The sequence below is a fragment of the Oncorhynchus tshawytscha genome, linkage group LG11 (genome assembly GCF_018296145.1).
Source record: "Oncorhynchus tshawytscha isolate Ot180627B linkage group LG11, Otsh_v2.0, whole genome shotgun sequence".
Lineage (NCBI taxonomy): Eukaryota > Metazoa > Chordata > Actinopteri > Salmoniformes > Salmonidae > Oncorhynchus > Oncorhynchus tshawytscha.
In genome coordinates, this window is record NC_056439.1 from 46,547,586 (window position 1) to 46,569,948 (window position 22,363).

At 44.1% G+C, this 22,363-nt stretch overlaps 1 protein-coding gene across 5 annotated transcripts in view; it reads right to left on the reverse strand.

Annotated features, from left to right (window-relative positions):
- Positions 1–2,292: 2,292 nt before the first annotated feature.
- LOC112262077 (ribosomal protein S6 kinase alpha-1) overlaps positions 2,293–22,363 on the reverse strand; it is a 77,524-nt gene continuing 57,453 nt past the window's right edge. For all 5 annotated transcript variants that reach the window (XM_024437772.2, XM_042330181.1, XM_042330182.1 and 2 more), the window contains 19 exons: positions 22,273–22,354; positions 21,315–21,395; positions 20,968–21,047; positions 20,754–20,860; positions 18,269–18,306; positions 15,088–15,230; positions 14,734–14,804; positions 12,835–12,923; positions 11,740–11,804; positions 11,461–11,563; positions 11,223–11,353; positions 10,483–10,608; positions 10,172–10,261; positions 9,910–10,068; positions 7,900–8,061; positions 3,658–3,734; positions 3,396–3,513; positions 3,055–3,192; positions 2,293–2,429 (listed from right to left, as the gene is read on the reverse strand). In XM_024437772.2, coding sequence (XP_024293540.2) covers positions 2,307–2,429; positions 3,055–3,192; positions 3,396–3,513; positions 3,658–3,734; positions 7,900–8,061; positions 9,910–10,068; positions 10,172–10,261; positions 10,483–10,608; positions 11,223–11,353; positions 11,461–11,563; positions 11,740–11,804; positions 12,835–12,923; positions 14,734–14,804; positions 15,088–15,230; positions 18,269–18,306; positions 20,754–20,860; positions 20,968–21,047; positions 21,315–21,395; positions 22,273–22,354 — 1,983 coding nt within the window. In that variant the 3' untranslated portion in view covers positions 2,293–2,306. The remainder of the gene's footprint in view (positions 2,430–3,054; positions 3,193–3,395; positions 3,514–3,657; positions 3,735–7,899; positions 8,062–9,909; positions 10,069–10,171; positions 10,262–10,482; positions 10,609–11,222; positions 11,354–11,460; positions 11,564–11,739; positions 11,805–12,834; positions 12,924–14,733; positions 14,805–15,087; positions 15,231–18,268; positions 18,307–20,753; positions 20,861–20,967; positions 21,048–21,314; positions 21,396–22,272; positions 22,355–22,363) is intronic.

Sequence of the window (22,363 nt, forward strand, 5' to 3'; positions counted from 1 at the left end):
TCTCAAATCTTTTCTTCTTCTCAGGATCGGAAATGTCACCAAGAAAAGATAAGAGAAGGACAAAGCAACATGACACCACACTGCACCAGACCATGCAAACAACTTTCTGAACCCTTCCCTGGACTATACGCACTGCAAGTCATGCAATGGAGAGTGAGACATTCGGCCTGGAAAAAACATTAGCATTTACCACATTACCCAGAACTCCTAGTTCCAGTATAGTCTCAAAAACGAGAGGCATTTATGGCTAAATGTTTTTTTTCTTTCTTTTAATGTTCATTCAAAATGTAGGAAAATGATAGTGATGGACTGTGATCTCGTTTTGTGCCATTGTCCCTTCCAGCTTTCAATGGTAAAACAGCAAAAACACACAAATCGATTTGGCAAGCTGATCAATTGGAGAGAGAACGACACACCAAACAGACAGACATGCAGAGAGTTTAGCGACAGCCAATCACAGCGATGCTGAGGGGAGATGCAGAGCCAATCAAAATGACAGCAGAACAAAAAACACAACAGAAACATCCTCAATGATCATCAACGTCCTCTGTGGTAGCAGGTTGTCTCAAACTCACGCACACACACCTTTTATCCAAAATATACTGCTAACAAATGTCAACCTGCCCCTACCCCACTGACCCCTCATCCCCAACCATGTCTTGTTGCTAGTCCAGGTTGATTGACATCAAGTGACCATGCCCAGAAGCCCATCCAAGAGGAAAGATTAACTACTGATATCACTGTCAGGGGACTACAGCAGAGTAGTGATATCACTGGCAGGGGACTACAGCAGAGTAGTGATATCACTGTCAGGGGACTACAGCAGAGTAGTGATATCACTGGCAGGGGACTACAGCAGAGTAGCGATATCGCTGTCAGGGGACTACAGCAGAGTAGCGATATCACTGGCAGGGGACTACAGCAGAGTAGCGATATCGTTGGCAGGGGACTACAGCAGTAGTGATATCGTTGGCAGGGGACTACAGCAGAGTAGTGATATCGTTGGCAGGGGACTACAGCAGAGTAGTGATATCGTTGGCAGGGGACTACAGCAGAGTAGTGATATCGTTGGCAGGGGACTACAGCAGAGTAGTGATATCGTTGGCAGGGGACTACAGCAGAGTAGTGATATCGTTGGCAGGGGACTACAGCAGAGTAGTGATATCGTTGGCAGGGGACTACAGCAGAGTAGTGATATCGTTGGCAGGGGACTACAGCAGAGTAGTGATAAAGTTGGCAGGGGACTACAGCAGAGTAGTGATATCGTTGGCAGGGGACTACAGCAGAGTAGTGATATCGTTGGCAGGGGACTACAGCAGAGTAGTGATATCGTTGGCAGGGGACTACAGCAGAGTAGTGATATCGTTGGCAGGGGACTACAGCAGAGTAGTGATATCGTTGGCAGGGGACTACAGCAGAGTAGTGATATCGTTGGCAGGGGACTACAGCAGAGTAGTGATATCGTTGGCAGGGGACTACAGCAGAGTAGTGATATCGTTGGCAGGGGACTACAGCAGAGTAGTGATATCGTTGGCAGGGGACTACAGCAGAGTAGTGATATCGTTGGCAGGGGACTAGCGATATCGTTGGCAGGGGACTACAGCAGAGTAGCGATATCGTTGGCAGGGGACTACAGCAGAGTAGCGATATCGTTGGCAGGGGACTACAGCAGAGTAGCGATATCGTTGGCAGGGGACTACAGCAGAGTAGCGATATCGTTGGCAGGGGACTACAGCAGAGTAGCGATATCGTTGGCAGGGGACTACAGCAGAGTAGCGATATCGTTGGCAGTGGACTACAGCAGAGTAGCGATATCGTTGGCAGGGGACTACAGCAGAGATATCGTTGGCAGGGGACTACAGCAGAGTAGCGATATCGTTGGCAGGGGGCAGGAGATTGGCAGGGGACTACAGCAGAGTAGCGATATCGCTGGCAGGGGACTACAGCAGAGTAGCGATATCGTTGGCAGGGGAGGAGACTGCAGCAGAGTAGCGATATCGTTGGCAGGGGAGGAGACTGCAGCAGAGTAGCGATATCATTGGCAGGGGAGGAGACTGCAGCAGAGTAGCGATATCATCAGCAGGGGAAGGGACTACAGCAGAGTAGTTAGATCGTTGGCAGGGTAGGAGACTGCAGCAGAGTATTGATATCACTGCCAGGGAAGGACACAGCAGTAGAGTAGTCAGTGGTCCTTGGCTGGTTAGATAGAGGGGATCTACCGGTCCCCTCAGTCCCGTGACATGTTCCTGTACTGGCTGATGTTCTAGCTAGAGTCTGAGGGTGTTCATGGTCTCTCTCTGGTGGATCTACAGAGAGGTGGAGGGGAGCTTCTTGACACGTCGCTGGGCCAAGAAGGACGACTCAATGGGCTTGAGCTCCGGGGTGGGCTGGGAGCTCTTCAAGGCAGAGTAGGTGGCAGCCATCGCCCCCTGTGGGAAGAGAAGAGGTAGTGCAATGTTAAGACAACAGTTGGAGGACAAATAGTTGCAGCTATTAAAAAGTTAGGTCACATGGTGCTATTGGCAGAACAATTGACAATGCATGTGCAACCATTTCTGTATGGACCTCGCTTTGTGCACTGGGACATTGTCATTATGAAACAGGAAAGGGCCTTCCCCAAACTTGACAGCACATAATCACCTAGAATGTCATTGTATTCTGTAGCATTAAGATTTCCCTTCACTGGAACTAAGGGGCCAAGCCTGAACCATACAAACAGCCCCAGACCATTATTCCACCTCCACCAAACTTTACAGGTGGCACTATGCATAGGGCAGGTAGCATTCTTCTGGCATCCATTAAACCCAGATTCATCCATCGGACTGCCAGATGGTGAAGTGCGATTCATCACTCCAGAGAATGCGTTTCCACTGCGCCAGGGTTCTATGGCAGCTGACGCTTGGAGTTGCGTATGGTTATCTTAGGCTTTTTACTGGATTGATGGTACCTGCATCTGATGGGCATGGTGTTTCAAAACGACTGACGATCGACCAGTCAATCACGAATTGACCCATTTGGTAACCACTGGTGTACAGTATAGCATGAGTCTAGTACCTTGACTAGCTTGGCATCCTGGTGCTGCAGCTGGCTGTTGGATAGCTTGTCCCTCTGGACAATCCAGGGGTGCTTGAGGACCTGCATTGCGGTCAGCCGCTGGTGAGGGTCCACATGAAGCATCTTAGACACCAGGTCCTATAAAGACACATAGCTGGGAGGTTAGATGAGTTCTAGATTATATACTGCACCTCCATCCTTGAAATCCGAACAGAAATACATTTAGTCATTGTTCCACTTCACTACATTGCGAAAATAAAATATATAAGCCAGCACTGTTCAGGTCGGCACGATCGCGTGAAAAGTTGTCACCCAGCAAGTCCTAGTCAGTCCTACAGTACCTTCGCTGCTTCCGACACAGCATCCCAGTTGCCTCCAGTCAGGGTGAAGTGACCGCTGCCTATCCTGCTCAGGATCTCATCTGGAGTGTCCTCGGGCCCGTTGGCAAATGGCGTGAAGCTGAGGGGGAGAGAGGGAGTGAGCACCAGTCAAATGAGAATGAATGTGTATGTATATGTGTAAGTGAGTGATTGAGAACATAACATTTTGTTGGAGTGGGATACAGTGCACAGCTGTATGAGTGACATGTGGTGTGTTCCTTACCCAGCCAGCATGGTGTACAACAACACTCCCAGACTCCATACGTCACAGCCCTCGTCATAGCCCTGACGCTTTAACACCTAGAACCCACACAGCATGTCGTCACAACACATCACCTGGGTAGAGCTATACACCAAAGGCAATAAAGTGCATTGACAAGGACACTAGCCTATCGATGCCCCCTATCGGACAGAGCTCATGGGCGGACATGTCCCCTCAGTGACGCGGCTTCCTCCTATTTCCCGCGAAATTAGAACACTGCAACATCAAAAACGCTAGGTCCCGTGACTTTAAACATGTTTTACCATCTATATGGCAATGTTCATGTTGATGCATACATATTTACTTATCTTAAGACGGATGTGTCTCAACAAAGCCCAAATACTCTTTTGACACAGGTGAAATAGACCTCGGGTGAAAGTTTGAAACAGTGAACCTTCTTTCAGCTTGGAAAGGACATTCAATACATTTCAGAAATGTCCATCTTGAAGAAAGAATGAGGGGAGGGATTTACTGTGTCATCTCAGTGCCATGGACCGGGTTGAGGGTAAAACATTACCATGTTACTCAATGGCATTGTTTGTTTAGCATTCCCCGTAGCAAACGCTAAACAAACATGCTAAATAAACATGCTAAACAAACAGAGAAATTGTTCGCCCGTGGAATTAGACCACCAATCGATCGCTAGACCATACAGTGCATTCAGAAACTATACACACACACATATATATACAGTGGGGCAAAAAAGTATTGTCAGCCACCAATTGTACAAGTTCTCCAACTTAAAAAGATGAGGCCTGTAGTTTTCATCATAGGTACACTTCAAATATGATGAAGAAAAAAAATCCAGAAAATCACATTGTAGGATTTTTTATGAATTTATTTGCAAATTATGGTGGAAAATAAGTATTTGGTCACCTACAAACAAGCAAGATTTCTGGCTCTCACAGACCTGTAACTTCTTCTTTAAGAGGCTCCTCTGTCCTCCACTCGTTACCTGTATTAATGGCACCTGTTTGAACTTGTTATCAGTATAAAAGACACCTGTCCAACAACCTCAAACAGTCACACTCCAAACTCCACTATGGCCAAGACCAAAGAGCTGTCAAAGGACACCAGAAACAAACTTGTAGACCTGCACCAGGCTGGGATGACTGAATCTGCAATAGGTAAGCAGCTTGGTTTGAAGAAATCAACTGTGGGAGCAATTATTAGGAAATGGAAGACATACAAGACCACTGAAAATCTCCCTCGATCTGGGGCTCCATGCAAGATCTCACCCCGTGGGGTCAAAATTATCACAAGAACGGTGAGCAGAAGTCCCAGAACCACACAGGGGGACCTAGTGAATGACCTGCAGTGAGCTGGGACCAAAGTAACAAAGCCTACCATCAGTAACACACTACGCCGCCAGGGACTCAAATCCTGCAGTGCCAGACGTGTCCCCCTGCTTAAGCCAGTACATGTCCAGGCCCATCTGAAGTTTGCTAGAGAGCATTTGGATGATCCAGAAGAAGATTGGGAGAATGTCATATGGTCAGATGAAACCAAAATATAACTTTTTGGTAACGCGTCGTGTTTGGAGGACAAAGAATGCTGAGTTGCATCCAAAGAACACCATACCTATGGCATGGGGGTGGAAACATCATGCTTTGGGGCTGTTTTTCTGCAAAGGGACCAGGACGACTGATCCGTGTAAAGGAAAGAATGAATGGGGCCATGTATTGTGAGATTTTGAGTGAAAACCTCCTTCCATCAGCAAGGGCATTGAAGATGAAACGTGGCTGGGTCTTTCAGCATAACAATGATCCCAAACACACCGCCCGGGCAACGAAGGAGTGGCTTCGTAAGAAGCATTTCAAGGTCCTGGAGTGGCCTAGCCAGTCTCCAGATCTCAACCCCAGAGAAAATCTTTGGAGGGAGTTGAAAGTCCGTGTTGCCCAGCAACAGCCCCAAAACATCACTGCTCTAGAGGAAATCTGCATGGAGGAATGGGCCAAAATACCAGCAAGTGTGTGAAAAACTTGTGAAGACTTACAGAAAACGTTTGACCTCTTATATACACTTTGTTGGCAATGACAAAGTATTGATATAAACTTTTGTTATTGACCAAATACTTATTTTCCACCATAATTTGCAAATAAATTCCTTAAAAATCCTACAATATGTGATTTTCTGGATTTTTTTCTTCTCATTTTGTTTGTCATAGTTGAAGTGTACCTATAATGAAAATTACAGGCCTCTCTCATCTTTTTAAGTGGGAGAACTTGCACAATTGGTGGCTGACTAAATACTTTTTTGCCCCACTGTATATAAATAAATAACTGAAATATCACATTTACATAAGTATTCAGACCCTTTATTCTGTACTTTGTTGAAGCACATTTGGCAGCGTTTACAGCGTCAAGTCTTTTTGGGTATGACGCTACAAGCTTGGCACACCTGTATTTGGGGAATCTTTCCCATTATTCTCTTTAGATCCTCTCAAGCTCTGCCAAGTTGGACGGGGAGTGTTGCTGCACAGCTATTTTCAGGTCTCTACAGAGATATTAGACAGGGTTCAAGACGGCCAGCATCCCAGAGTCATCTCTTCACTGTCGACTTTGAGACCGGTGTTTTGCATGTACTAGATAATAAAGCTGCCAGTTGAGGACTTGTGAGGCATCTTTCTCAAACCAGACACTAATGTACTTGTTGCTCAGTTGGGCACCGGGGCCTCCCACTCCTCTTTCTATTCTGGGTAGAGTTTCTTGGCAATTTCTCACATGGAATAGCCTTCATTTCTCAGAACAAGAAAAGACTGATGAGTTTCAGAAGAAAGGTCTTGGTTTCTGGCCATTTTGAGCCTGTAATCGAACCCACAAATTCTGATGCTCCAGATACTCAACTAGTCTAAAGAAGACCAGTTTTATTTCTTCTTTAAATCAGAACAGTTTTCAGCTGTGCTAAAATAATTGCAAAAGGGTTTTCTAATCATCAATTAGCCTTTCACAATGATAAACTTAGTCATCTACAACATCTACACTCCATTTCTGATCAATTTGATGTTATTTTAAAAATTGACAAAATATTTGCTTTTCTTTCAAAAACAAGGACATTTCTAAGTGACCCCAAACTTTTGAACGGTAGTGTACACGCACATACACTATATAAAAGGATGCACGATATATTGGTGAACATATCGGAATAGGCCGTATTCTAATTCCTAATTCTAACGCCACCGATTCTGTCACAACAGTGGAGTGCGCATGCCCATTCTGACTTTGTCAATGCTATGCTAACCAGTTAGCTATCAGCTAGTGTGCGACAGTGCTGACTAGTTTCTATGGAGTGAAGATGGCCCCTTTTCCAGACGAGGTGGACGTTTTTACTGGCCCACATTGGCGAATGAAACAGTTGCCCTTGACAACAGTGGGCCCTGGGAACAAAACTGCCCACACAGGCTGTGAACAAGTGATTCGGTGGCATTCTCTTTTTACTGTGTTGCCACCATGCTCAATGCTATGTACAAGGGCCGCTACTTCGATGCAGACAAGAAACAGGGTTTAGGTGAAATGTTACATGCAGAGCTGGACAAGATGGAAACGGACACAGTAACAGTGCACACCGAGGATGAGGCCACCGACAGACAGAGCTCAAACTTCACTGCTTGACATGTATGATGCAATCCTTGTTGAGAATGAAACGATGAAACAGCACAGCAAGTAAGTGAAAGAAATAGGTTTTGATGATGTTTTACTGGTAATGGGGACATACGTAAATGCCAACAATATATATATATATATTTTGGTCAGTGTGTGTGTGTAACCTTTATTTAACTAGGCAAGTTAGTTAAGAACAAATTCTTAATTACAATGACGGCCTACCGCAGCCAAACACGGACGACGCTGGGCCCTATGGGACTCCCAATTATGACCAGATGTGATACAGCCTGGATTCGAACCAGGGACTTTAGTGACACCTCTTGCACCGAGATGCTGTGTCCATGTGTGTGTGTTAACTATTTAACTGTACAAGAATGTTTAAAAAAAGTCTGCAAAAATTTTAAATATCTGGGGTTTTTTTGGCAAGGAAAATATTGGATATCGTATCGGCCAAAAATGTAATATTGGTGGATCAATAATCTTGCCCTCTATGGTTTATTTTCTATTAAAACTCCTCAAATAGCATATGATAGGGGGCATTGATGCGCTATGCATGTATTAATCATCATCATAATGACAAACACACTCTCACAGGCCTTACCTCCGGGGCTACAAAGTTAGCGGTGTAGCATGGAGTCATGAGCAGGCCGTTGTCAGCTCTCAGCTGCTTGGCAAAACCAAAGTCACAGATCCGGATAGACTCAGAGTTCCCCGACTCATCTACATAAAGGATGTTACTGGGCTTTAGATCCCTGTGGACAACCTGGCAAAGAGGAGAGGGTAGGAAGAGCGAGGAGAGGAGGGGGGAGGAGGAGAGGAGTAGAAGGGGGGAGGAAAGAGGAGAAAGGAGGGGGTAGGGGAGGAAGAGAGGAGGGGGTAGGGGAGGAAGAGGAGGGGGTAGGGGAGGGGTAGGGGAGGAAGAGGAGGGGGAGGGGGGGTAGGGGGAGGAAGGGGAGGAGAGGGGTAGGGGAGGAAGAGAGGAGGGGGTAGGGGAGGAAGAGAGGAGGGGGGGGTAGGGGAGGGGAAGAGAGAGGAGGGGGTAGGGGGGAGGAAGAAGAAGGAGGGGTAGGGGGAAGAGAGAGGGGTAGGGGAGGAAGGGGAGGGGTAGGGGAGGAAGAGAGGAGGGGGTAGGGGAGGAAGAGAGGAGGGGTAGGGGGGGTAGGGGGAGAAGAGAAGAGAGGAGGGGGTAGGGGAAGAAGAGAGGAGGGTTAGGACAGTATAGCAGAGAGGACAGGATGAGAGAATTTATTAATTAGTAAAGATTAAATGTGAATGCAAAAATAATCTACTTCAACTGCTCACTTAGAGATATATATATATACACACACCGTAGCAGTCAAAAGTTTGGACACACCCACTCAAGGGTTTTTCTTTATTTTTATTTTTCTACGTTGTAGAATAATAGCAAAGACATCAACTATGAAATATACACATATGGAATCATGTAGTACCCCAAAAAAAGTGTTAAAAACCATCAAGCGCTATGATGAAACTGGCTCTCATGAGGACCGCCACAGGAAAGAAAAACCCAGAGTTACCTCTGCTGCAGAGGATAAGTTCATTAGTTACCAGCCTCAGAAATTTCAGCCCAAATAAATAATTCATAGAGTTCAAGTAACAGACCTCTCAATATCAACTGTTCAGAGGAGACTGTGTGAAGCAGGACTTCATGCTCAAATTGCTGCTAAGAAACCACTACTAAAAGACACCTATAAGAAGAAGAGACTTGTTTGGGCCAAGAAACACAAACAATGGACATTAGACCAGTGGAAATCTGTTCTTTGGTCTGATGAGTTCAAATTTGAGATTTTTGGTTAAAACCTAAAACGTGTCTTTGTGAGACGCAGAATGGGTGAACGGATGATCTCCGTATGTGTGATTCCCACCGTGAAGCATGGAGGTGGCGTGATGGCGCTTTGCTGTTGACACCGTTAGTGATTTATTTAGAATTCAAGGAACACTTAAAAAGCATGGCTACCACAACATTCTGCAGCGATACACAATCCCATCTGGTTTGGGTTTAGCGGGACGATCATCTGTTTTTCAACAGGACAATGACCCAACACACTTCCACGCTGTGTAAGGGCTATTTGACCAAGAAGAAGAGTGATAGAGTGCTGCATCAGATAACCTGGCCTCCACAATCACCCGACCTCAACCCAAATGAGATTATTTGGGATGAGTTGGACTGCAGAGTGAAGGAAAAGCCACTCAGCATATGTGGGATCTCCTTCAAGCATTCCAGGTGAAACTGGTTGAGAGAATGCCAAGAGTGTGCAAAGCTGTCATCAAGGCAAAGTGTGGCTACTTTGAAGAATCTCAAATATGAAATACTTTTTTGGTTACTAAATGATTCCATAGTTGTTATTTCATAGTTGTGATGTCTTCACTATTATTGTACAATGTAGAAAATAGTACAAAATAAATTAAAACCCTTGAATGATTAGGTGTCCAAATGTATGACTGGTACTATATATTTTAAAGAATGAATATTAGAACACAGAGAAAAAGGGAGGAAAAAAAACAACATACTAAGAATAAGGAGGAATATCAAACTACTGTTTAAGTCCATAGTGACCAGTCTGTTACAGTGTGTAGATGAGTGTCTCACCCCCTGTGCGTGGAGGTATTCTACAGTCTTGGTGATGGTGTGGAGCACGGAGCTGGCTTCTCGCTCAGAGAAGATCTTCTGTTTGAGGATCCGGTCCAGCAGCTCCCCACCTCTCATCAGCTCTGTCACCAGATACACCTGCTTCCCATTGTCATACACCTGACAGATGGAGAGAACACATGATGGATGGCTCAGGGTGTGTGTGTGTGTGTGTGTGTGTGTGTGTGTGTGTGTGTGTGTGTGTGTGGGTGCGTGTACTCACGTCTTTCAGGGTGATGATGTTGGGGTGCTGGCCGTATCTCAACAGGATCTCAATTTCCTCTGAGGGGTCTGTCATGGTCTTGTCAATCACCTGACAATAACACAATATTATAAATCCTCCATTAGGAGACCATTTGAGAGATGACAAATGACTAGAACGGCACTCTCCAAAAAGACCATCAAAAAAATGAATAGTCATGTCCAACTACAGGTTTGGAACAGATTCAGCAGCCCACAAGGTGGATGGATAAGAACTTGGGGTTCTTGGGAGAGTGACAACCCAGAGAGGGAGGTTACAGTGTGTGTTCTGACCTTGGCGGCGTACTCGGTGTTGGTGGCTTTGTGGATACAGCGCTTGCAAACGGAGAAAGAGCCCATGCCGATGTCCTCCTTCAACATGTAGCCATCGCTGAACAACACGTTCTTTCCATGGAGTTGCTGTATGAACCACACACACACACCTATGGTATAGTGCTTGAACTACAGTCTACAACAACCAATGTATTTTAATATTATACTTTCTTCTATTATGACACACACACACACACACACACACACACATACATACACACATACATACATACACAGTTGTGGTAAAGCACAGAAAACATTAGAGGTAAAATCAAGCACATCATCCATCCTTACTAATGGTATTAGACCAAGCAATTCAACTGGATTAGAGGTTTACTCCTCAACAACATGTGCAGTGTAAAATCATCAAGCAATTAAACCTGAGACTTATCTGCCCTAAGTAAGTATGGCTTTCACTGTCATTACATTATACTGACTGACACAGTGTTGTAGGATGGAGAAATATGTCCATCTAGTGGTCAGAGAGTGAAAGCGCATTCCCTCCTTCAAAACGCCAACAAAAGACAAAATCCTGGGGAGGGAACCATCTGGCTGTTAGATAGATCTCTGTCTTCTCACTGTCTATATGATATAGTTTTTTATAGAAATTAATATAAGAAATGAGAACGCGCCTGCTAAATAGCATATATTATAATTATATATTAATAGTAGGCATTTCCCATCTGTGATGGACTGCTGACCTGGACCACTGGGTGTGGTGTGGGCTTGGCCGGCTCCTTGGCCCCCTCCTCATCCAGCATGGCCGGGGCGACGAAGCTGAAGCCCCGGAAGAGCTGATGGGCTCCGGCACTGGGTGGAACACCTGGGGAGTCTGTGGGAATCAGAGCAAGAACACAACTTCATACACACTTAGATTGTCAGCCCTGGTCTGTCTTGTCACGCTAGGACAAGTTACTCTTGTCAACTTTGACCTCTTACCTTTGGGTGTGCGGGAGGTGAACTCCGAGTCGAAGTAGAAGGTGTCGTCTGGTCGGGCCACCGCCGGCTTGAATGGGGGTGGGATCTCTCGCCGGAACAGTTTCTGAAAGCGTTAAAATAGTTTCTGAAAAGGTTTCAAATAATGGAGACTTGACAATTGCCCGTAGCATATGAAAATATTCATTTAAAAATGCTAATTGGATAATGAGATTGATAATGAGTCCTGATAGGACGACACTATGAGTGTGCGATGAGTGCTAGAGGGGAGGCCCCACTCACGTTCCAGTCGATGGTGGAGAAGAACGTGTGGCGTTTGATCTCCTCTGCACCATCCGTCCCAGACCCTGTCCACACAATCACACTATTAGTATGGATGACTGCATACATCACCAGCTCTATGCTTAAAGCGGCAATCAGCAGTTGAAGCAATGCGTTCTTCCCGCCAGCCTGGCAAATTCATAAACAGATCTATGGATGCATGGAGTGACCATTCACAATATCAATATAGGTTTTATAATGTAGTTTTAACCATGTTTATATTTGTTAAATACAACAAGCTTATATTTTCAGTTCTGATTGGGTACGACAGTTGAACTAAACTCATGAGGCATTTATAAGTTATATTCTTCAAGAATCAATAGTTACACGGACAAACTTAAACTTAATAATTTGCTTGATAACTTAAATGATCGTGCCCCAGGTTATATGAAAAAACACATGGATGTGGTCTATAACCACCACAGTTACAATACCAGAGTTAGTGTTGTGTCTTGTCAAATCAGAGTAAACAGTACTGCGAGGAGCATGTTTTTCTATACAGGCACTTGTCTATGGAATATCCTCCCCTTGGAGATCAAAGAAAAAAGTTAAATAGTTTTAAAAAGCAGGAAACTGTTTTCATTTGGACAAGTTTGTCTGAGACTCCACTGCTCCCTACTGCTGGTTAGTTGCATTTATTTGAAGGATCAGGAAGATGTGAAATTAATATGGTTGATTTTTAAGGTTATGCAGTGAATAGTTCCACTTTTTATGTTGTCAATATAAATTAATGTATTTATGGTTGTTTGTAATTTTGTCTTGCCTTTTAATCATGCGTGTTATTGTTTTAACCGCTGAGGAACACGTTGAAAACAAGCATTTTAATGAATACTTTCAAGTGATATCCTCTGGGTCCACATGGTAGATTTTGTTATATGTGTCTGTTACCCAAAATACATTTAATTCAATACATATCCGTAATTTATACGTCTACAACTGGATGTACCAAATGCAGATTTTCCTTTAATATCAAATCAGTCTTATTATACCACAGTAATTACTCTCCTAGTGGAGTAACCACTGTAATTAGCTTGTCACTAGTGGGTAAGTACTCACCCATTCTGTTGATGGGGTTCCTCTTGAACAGAGCTCGGAGAAGACTCTGGGCCTCTGTACTGAGGAATTGGGGCATTCCCAATCTGGCCCTGCAGAGGGAGACATTGTTACATCCAGAAGTTTTATAAAATAGCAGCCTGGTTAATCCAGACTGAACACTGCTGAACGTTCACCACGGTTTCCTTGAACGCAGCATTCAGGCTGGTTTAGTCGGGCTAAATAAATAGTACTGCTCTGGTAATAATTACAGACACTCTAGCTAGTGATTGTTGGCTCAGTGTGGTTCTGCAAAGGAACCCTATTCCCTATATAGTGTTGAATTATAAAAACTCAGCAAAAAAAGAAACGTCCCTGCACTGTCAACTGCGTACATTTTCAGCAAACTTAACATGTGTAAATATTTATATGAACATAAGATTCAACAACAGACAAACTGAACAAGTTCAACAGACATGTGACTAACAGAAATGGAATAATGTGCCTGAACAAAGAGGGGGTCAAATTCAAAAGTAACAGTCAGTATCTGGTGTGGTCAACAGCATTAAGCATTAAGTACTGCAGTGCATCTCCTCCTCATGGACTATACCAGGTTTGCCAGTTCTTGCTGTGAGATGTCACCCCACTCTTCCACCAAGGCACCTGCAAGTTTCTGGACATTTCTGGGGAGTGTCCCTAGCCCTCACCGTCAGATCCAACAGGTCCCAGACCTGCTCAACGGGGTTGAGATCCGGGCTCTTCGCTGGCCATGGCAGAACACTGACATTCCTGTCATGCAGGAAATCATGCACAGAATGAGCAGTATGGCTGGTGGCATTGTCACGCTGGAGGGTCATGTCAGGATGCGCCTGCAGGAAGGGAACCACATGAGGGAGGAGGATGTCTTCCCTGTAACACACAGCGTTGTCATGCTGGAGGGTCATGTCAGGATGAGCCTGCAGGAAGTGTACAACATGAGGGAGGAGGATGTCTTCCCTGTAACGCAGTGTTGACATTGCCAGCAATGACAACAAGCTCAGTCCGATGATGCTGTGACACACTTCCCCAGACCATGACAGACCCTCCACCTCCAAATGGATCCCGCTCCAGAGGACAGATCATCACCCCTGGTGAGATAAAACCATGACTCGTCAGTGAAGAGCACTTTTTCCCAGTCCTGTCTGGTCCAGCAACGGTGGGTTTGTGCCCATAGGCGACATTGTTGCTGGTGATGTTTGGTGAGGACCTGCCTTACAACAGGCCTACAAGCCCTCAGTCCAGCCTCTCTGTCTATTGCGGACAGTCTGAGCACTGATGGAGGGATTGTGCATTCCTTGTGTAAGTCGGGCAGTTGTTGCCATCCTGTACCTGTCCCGCAGGTGTGATGTTCAGATGTACCGATCCTGTGCAGGTGTGTTGTTACACGTGGTCTGCAACTGCGAAGACGATCAGCTGTCCGTCCTGTCTCCCTGTAGCGCTGTCTTAGGAGTCTCACAGTACGGGCATTGCAATTTATTGCCCTGGCCACATCTGCAGTCCTCATGCCTCCTTGCAGCATGCCTAAGGCACGTTCACACAAATGAGCAGGGACCCTGAGCATCTTTCTTTTGGTGTTTTTCAGAGTCAGTAGAAAGGCATCTTTAGTGTCCTAAGTTTTCATAACTGACTTCAATTGCCTACGGTCTATAAGCTGTTAGTGTCTTAACGACCGTTCCACAGGTGCATGTTCATTAATTGTTTATGGTTCATTGAACAAGCATGGGAAACAGTGTTTAAATCCTTTATAATGAAGATCTGTGAAATTAATTGGATTTTTACAAATTATCTTTGTAAGACAGGGTCCTGAAAAAAGGACTTCTTTTTTTGCTGAGTTTATATGGCTTATCAAAAGGAGTGACCTATTCTGTGACAGCCTCTACTTACTTGAGGATGAGGTTCATGGTCTCTTTGCGGTCCTTCCCTTGGAATGGAAGCGATCCGGTCAGCATTTCAAACTGTCAAACAAATACAACCACCAGCTTTAAAAAAAAAAAAAAACACCTTTCAATTCAATTCTAGAGCTCTAAAGCAAACACACATCATACTCATGTCTGTTTGAATGTTTGTATTGAGAGGGTTGTGTTCATTAGGCACCAAACGGAAGAAAACAGACTGAAACTGGGAGAAACTACCTAAATGTGTCCAATAACTAACATTTATATTTGTTTTCAGTTGCAATACGTTTTACCAAGTTCACAGTAGTGCACTAATGAATATGACCCAAACGACATGCCTCACCATCAGTACCCCAAACGACCACCAGTCGGCGCTCTGTATGTGGCCCTGCCTGTTCACCACCTCTGGCGCCATGTATTCCACCGTACCACAGAAGGAGTAGGCCTTCTTCTCTTGGTCAACAGCCTCCTTACACAAGCCAAAATCTAGGGAGAAGACACCACAAGTCAGTTACTATCCAATTACCTGTACTACCATAAACACACGAGTACACACGAGACAGAGGGAAAAAAGGACATTAACACTATGCTTTATGGAAATGGCCAGGAGTTTGACTATAATAACTAGTCTGTAGACGACAATTAGGGCCCAGGCTAGGTCTGCAGTGGTAACCTATTCCCTATGGTGGGTAATTCTAGAGGGCCCTGGTCAAAAGGAGTGCACTATATTTTAGGGAAGAGTATGCCATTTCAGACAAAGCCCTAGAGTTCTGATGCCACGATGACTCTTCAGGTATTCTAAGGCCTTATCATTCAAATGCTCCATGTGAAGGAAATACACCACACCGGGATATTTTTAAGGTCACCTGTGGTGTGTGTGTGTGTGTGTATGCACGCCAACAAGGTAAACAGACGAGAGGAGAGTGATTACAGGGTAGATAAGATGCAGGAGAAACTTTATTAATTTCAGGGTCATGCTCTATAATCAGTACTTGTTTTTCGGTTAGTGTACCACCAACTGAATTTTGTTTTGGCCGGAGTACCCCTAAAGCACCCCCACATTTGCATTTTACCAGTAGGCTATGGTCTCATGAGTCTTCTCAAGAACTCATACCCCCAGGGTCCTAGTACCCTCTGTGAACAGACCACACCCCCCAGGGCCCTAGTACCCCTGGTTGGGAACCACTGCTCTACAGGTCCATGCATAGAGCAGTTATCTACACAGGAACAGATAAGAGTGGTGCCGACTCACTGACTAATGGGGAGGCCAAGTGGAACAGGCAGAGGGATGTGTGTGTGTGTGGGGGGGGTGAGGCAGAGGGATGTGTGTGTGTGTGGGGAGGTGAGAGAGGGATGTGTGTGTGTGTGTGTGTGTGTGTGTGTGTGTGTGTGTGTGTGGGGTTAATGTCAATGTTTAATGTTAATGTTTTACCAGTAGGCTATGGTCTCATGAGTCTTCTCAAGAACTCATACCCCCAGGGTCCTAGTACCCTCTGTGGACAGACCACGTACCCCCAGGATCCTAGTACCCTCTGTGGACAGACCACGTACCCCCAGGGTCCTAGTACCCTCTGTGGTGTATACAGTGGCAAGAGAAAGTATGTGAACCATTTGGAATTACCTGGATTTCTGCATAAATTGGTCATCAAATGTGTTATTCATCTAAATCACAACAATAGACAAACAGTGTGCTTAAACAATAACACACATTGTATTTTTCTTGTCTATATTGAATACATCATTTAAACATTCAGTGTAGGTTGAGAAAAGTATCTAAACCCCTAGGCTAATGACTTCTTCAAAAGCTAATTGGAGTCAGGAGTCATCTAACCTGGAGTCCAATCAATGAGACGAGATTGGAGATGTTGGTTAGAGCAGTCTTGCCCTATAATTTAAAAAAAACTCACAAAATTTGAGTTTGCTATTCACAAGAAGCATTGCCTGATGTGAACCATGTTTCGAAACAAAAGACATATCAGAAGATCTAACATTAAGAATTGTGGTAGAAAAGCTGGAAAGGGTTACAAAAGTATCTCTAAAAGCCTTGATGTCCATCAGTCCACGGTAAGACAATTGTCTATAAATGGAGAATGTTCACCACTGTTGCTACTCTCCCTAGGAGTGGTCGTCCTGCAAAGATGACTGCAACACTGCTCACTGAAGTTAAGAATCCTAGAGTGTCAGCTAAAGACAGCATGTTCCAGAGAGATATGTGTAACATCTCTGTTGACGAGTCCACGATATGTAAAATGCGAAACAAGAACGGTGTTCATGGGATGACACCACGGAAGAAGCCACTGCTGTCCAAAAAAAACATTGCTGCATGTCTGAAGTTTGCAAAAGTGCACCTGGATGTTCCACAGCGCTACTGGCAAAATATTCTGTGGACAGAAGAAACTACAGTTGAGTTGTTTGGAAGGAACACAACACTATGTGTGGAGAAGAAAAAGGCACAGCACACCAACATCAAAACCTCATCCCAACTTTAAAGTATGGTGGAAGGAGCATCATGGTTTGGGGCTGCTTTGCGGCATCTGGGCCTGGACAGCTTGCTATCGAATGTCAGGCTGTCCGCCAATTGAAGCTCAACGACCCAAAACTCAAAAGTAAATTAACAGAATGGCTTCAACAGAAGACAATACGCTTTCTGGAGTGGCCCAGTCAGTCCTGACCTCAACCGACAGATGCTGTGGCATGAACTCAAGAAAGCAGTTCACACCAGACATCCCAAGAATATTGCTAAACTGAAACAGTTTTGTAAAGAGGAATGGTCTAAAAATCCACCCTGCACTGAGAATGTTTTCACGGTGCGTTCAATAAAGACATGAAAACATAATTGTTTGTGTGTTACTAGTTTAAGCAGACTGTGTTTGTCTGTTGTTGTGACCTAGATGAAGATCAGATCACATTTTATGACCAATTTATGCAGAAATCCAGGTATTTCCAAAGATTTCACATACTTTTTCTTGCCACTGTATAGACTTCTGTGTAAGCACTTTGTGACATCAGCCAATAAGCACTTTGTGACATCAGCTAATGTACAAAAAGGCTTTATAAAACACATGTAATTGGTTGATTCCTTGTTGAGGTCACTTGTTAAAATCAACTTCAATCAGTGTAGATGAAGTGGAGTACAGGTTACATCATTTAGACCTTGAGCCAACAGAAATGGATTGTATATGTGTGCCATTCAGAGGGTTATTAATGGGCAACACAAAATATTAAGTAGTATAGTAGTAGATGCCGTGTGTACCAGTTTGTGTGAAGAACTGCGTTTTTCACGCTTAACAGATTCCCGTGTGTTAAAGAATGGTCCACCACCCAAAGACAACCTAGACAACTGTGGGAAGCATTAGAGTCAACATGGACCAGCATCCCTGTGGAATGCTTTCCACACCTAGTAGTCCATGCCCCGACGAATTGAGGCGGTTCTGAGGGCGGGGGTAACTCAATATTAGGAAGGTTCTCCTTATATTTGGTATACTCCGTGTATATTGGGGGGGTAGTGTCTGTGTGTGTCCTACCTGTGAGTTTTATATGGCCCTCTTCATCCAGTAGAATGCTACAACAGAATAGAGAGTTGCCAGACATTATATCAGTAATAGAGAGTTGCCAGGCGTTATATCAGTAATAGAGAGTTTGTCTCCGCGTTGTGTCACAAACAGATTGCAAAATACTTGGCATTATGAGGGTAGAATATTTCAAAAACCTGTAGACTCCATTTTTTATTTTGTATAGTAGCCCTCGTCCTCCCCCTCTTTCCTTCACAAATATGAAAATGTAATAGTAAAAGCGCAGCCCTAATCAAGTTAATTCACAGTATCAGAAATGTATATGACACACACATAATAACATTTATGTAATTGGTTTGTGCACTCAGGCAAGGCTCTCATTCTCTAGTATCCATATGTCATGTTAAGACTCCAGTACTCATGACCAGACATGATGATTGTTGATAACATAAATGACCCCCATCAAAACTGAGAGGACAATCAATTACACTGCAGTGAAATTTGCCAGTTTCTAAAAATGTGGATTAAGGGGCCTTGAATACGTACAGTTGAAGTCAGAAGTTTACATACACTTATGTTGGAGTCATTAAAAGTCATTTTTCAACCACTCCACAAATGTCTTGTGAACAAACTATAGTTTTGGCAAGTCAGTTAGGACATCTAATTTGTGCATGACACAAGTCATTTTCCCAACAATTGTTTACAGACAAATTATTTCACTGTATCACAATTCCAGGGGGTCAGAGGTTTCATGCACTAAGTTGACTGTGCCTTTAAACAGCTTGGAAAACTCCAGAAAATGTCATGGCTTTAGAAGCTTCTGATAGGCTAATTGACATCATTTGAGTCAATTGGAGGTGTACCTGTGGATGTATTTCAAGGCCTACCTTCAAACTCAGTGCCTCTTTGCTTGACATCATGGGAAAATCAAAAGAAATCAGCCTAGACCCCAGAAAAAAAATTGTAGACCTCCACAAGTCTGGTTCATCCTTGGGAACAATTTCCAAACGCCTGAAGGTACCACGTTCATCTGTACAAACAATAGTACGCAAGTATAAACACCATGGGACCACGCAGCTGGAAGGAGATGTGTTCTGTCTCCAAGAGATGAACGTACTTTGGTGTGAAAAGTGCAATTCAATCACAGAACAGCAAAGGACCTTATGAAGATGCTGGAGGAAACAGGTACAAAAGTATCTATATACACAGTAAAACAAGTCAAATAGCGACATAACCTGAAGGCCGCTCAGCAAGGAAGAAGCCACTGCTCCAAAACCGCCATAAAAAGCCAGACTACGATGGGGACAAAGATTGTACTTTTAGGAGAAATGTCTTCTGGTCTGATGAAACAAAATAGAACGGTTTGGCCATAATGACCATCGTTATGTTTGGAGGAAAAAAGAGAGGCTTGCAAGCCGAAGAACACCATCCCAACCGTGAAGCAAAGATTGTGCCATCTATTTTGTGAAGTGCAGCATCATGTTGTGGGAGTGCTTTGCTGCAGGAGGGACTGGTGCACTTCACAAAATAGATGCCATCATGAGGGAGGAACATTATGTGGATATATTGAAGCAACATTTCAAGACATCAGTCAGGAAGTTAAATCTTGGTCGCAAATGGACAATGACCCCAAGCATACTTCCAAAGTTGTGGTAAAATGGCTTAAGGACAAGAAAGTCAAGGTATTGGAGTGGCCATCACAAAGCACTGACCTCAATCCTATAGAAACTCTGTGGGCAGAACTGAAAAAGTGTGTACGAGCAAGGAGGCCTACAAACCTGACTCAGTTACACCAGCTCTGTCAGGAGGAATGGGCCAAAATACACCCAACTTATTGTGGGAAGCTTATGGAAGGCTACCCAAAACGTTTGACCCAAGTTTAACAATTTAAAGGCAATGCTACCAAATACTAACGGAGTGTGTGTAAACTTCTGACCCACTGGGAAATGTGACAAAAGAAATAAGAGCTGAAATAAATCATTCTCTCTACTATTATTCTGACATTTCACATTCTTAAAATAAACTGGTGATCCTAACTGACCTAAAACGGGGCATTTTTACGAGGATTAAATGTCAGGAATTGTGAAAAACTGAGTTTAAATGTATTTGACTAAGGTGTATGTAAACTTCCGACTTCAACTGTATATACACATAGCTCTCTCTTCTAACAGAGAAGCACATTGAATCTCAAGGTTCCAGTCATTTTAGAAGAAAAAGCATTTGTGGGTTGGGGCTACACTAACATAGCATAGTACAGCACTAGCATGCGGTCCTCTAGCTCAGTTGGTAGAGCATGGCGATTTCAACACCAGGATCGTGGGTTCAATTCTCACTGGGGCTACTGATATGTAAAATATATGCACACATGACCAAGTTGCTTTGGATAAAAGTGTCTGCTAAATGGCATATATTATTGTTGTAGGAAGGCAATGCTACGATGTGTGATGCTATGCTAGGCTAGCTAGGACTAGCTGCCTTCCGCTGAGGTGCCACCTACTTCTCAGGTTTGAGGTCTCTGTAGATGATGCCCAGGCTATGCAGGTGGTCCAGGCCCAGAGCCAACTCTGCGAGGTAGAACTTCACATCCTCCTCTGTGAACATCACCTGGATACCACACACACAAAATATAATGCAGAGAGGTTATAATAACCATGACACATAAGATGTCACATTAGATCTATTTTCCTGGAACATAGGTCCTTGAGGTCCACCTCTTTAGACAGTCTGGTGAAGAGATCTCCTCCTCTCAGAAAGTCCAGGATCAGGTAGAGCTTTCCTTCTGTCTGAAATGCTAGACAGACACACACACACACACACACACACACACACAAACTTAATGGGCTAGCACAAGTGTATATCCAGTGCTATATCATTTGCATAAAAATGTCAGGCAAAGCTAGACCACCCAAAGCTGTTCCCATTCATCGTATAAAACATGGAGGGCACTGCCCACTATGACCACAGGGTCATGGTTATCGCTATGTGACACAGTGTTGTCACCACCAGCCCTGTGTTCCTTCACCATGTTACCTGAACAAAGGTCTGGTTGTGAACTCACCATAGTGGAGTTTGACCACGAAGGGGTGGTTGACATCTGCCAGGATATCTCTCTCCATCTTGGTCCTCACCCGGTCTCTCACTGTGGGGAAAGGATCGCACCATTTCAGAGCCGTCAGAAGGTTCACGCAAAACAAATGCTACCACATTAGCTTGGTAACAGATGGGTTTGGAACAGGGAGTCCATGGCTAAGACATAACAAACAAAATGCTAAAAACTGTCAGTGTCAGCAAAAATATTTAAATCTCACTCAATGGATATAGTATTTGAGAATTCAGTCAAAAGCAAAAACACCAAATAATCAATCCTTGAAATATTTTGATAATACAATGAAAATATGAAAAATGAAAATGTGAACAGACATTCTTGTTGAACGATTAGGCAGATTTTCAGCGCACAATGGCAGTGAGTTGTAATCTGTGAGACAATCTGTTCTCATTGATAATTAAACTGTCAAGGTGTTTACATCTAGTGTTGACAGGGTGGGGAGCGACAGACCGACTGCTAGCTAGCGGTGTGGTCTACTACAACTACACATATAGGAAGACGAGATACACACTAACTGAAAACAAACGCCAATTTCTTCTCACTATCAGAGCCTTGGGACAAGATCAAAACATTGGGGGCAAAATGGCACGTGGAGTAATAGAGCGAACGCAAAGACATGTCAATAAATGAAATGAGGTGAGACCAAGTCTTTACTTTGAAGATCTGGTGTTGAAACCGTGGGTTCCGTTGGATGGATTCAGAGACACTTGTGTTTACCACCTCAAAAACTTCACAACATATTTACCACCTCAAAAACTTCACAACATATTTACCACCTCAAAAACTTCACAACATGTTTACCACCCCATGAATGTGTAGCTACAGTATCGTTTCCCATGATAGTATATGTCTCTATTCCACTGTGTGTGTGTGTGTGTGTGTGTGTGTGTGTGTGTGTGTGTGTGTGTACCTTTGAGGGTGGCTTTTCTCAGGACCTTCATAGCATATAGCTCGTTGTCGTCGGGAGGCGTCACCTTCCGCACCAAGAACACCTGCAGGCA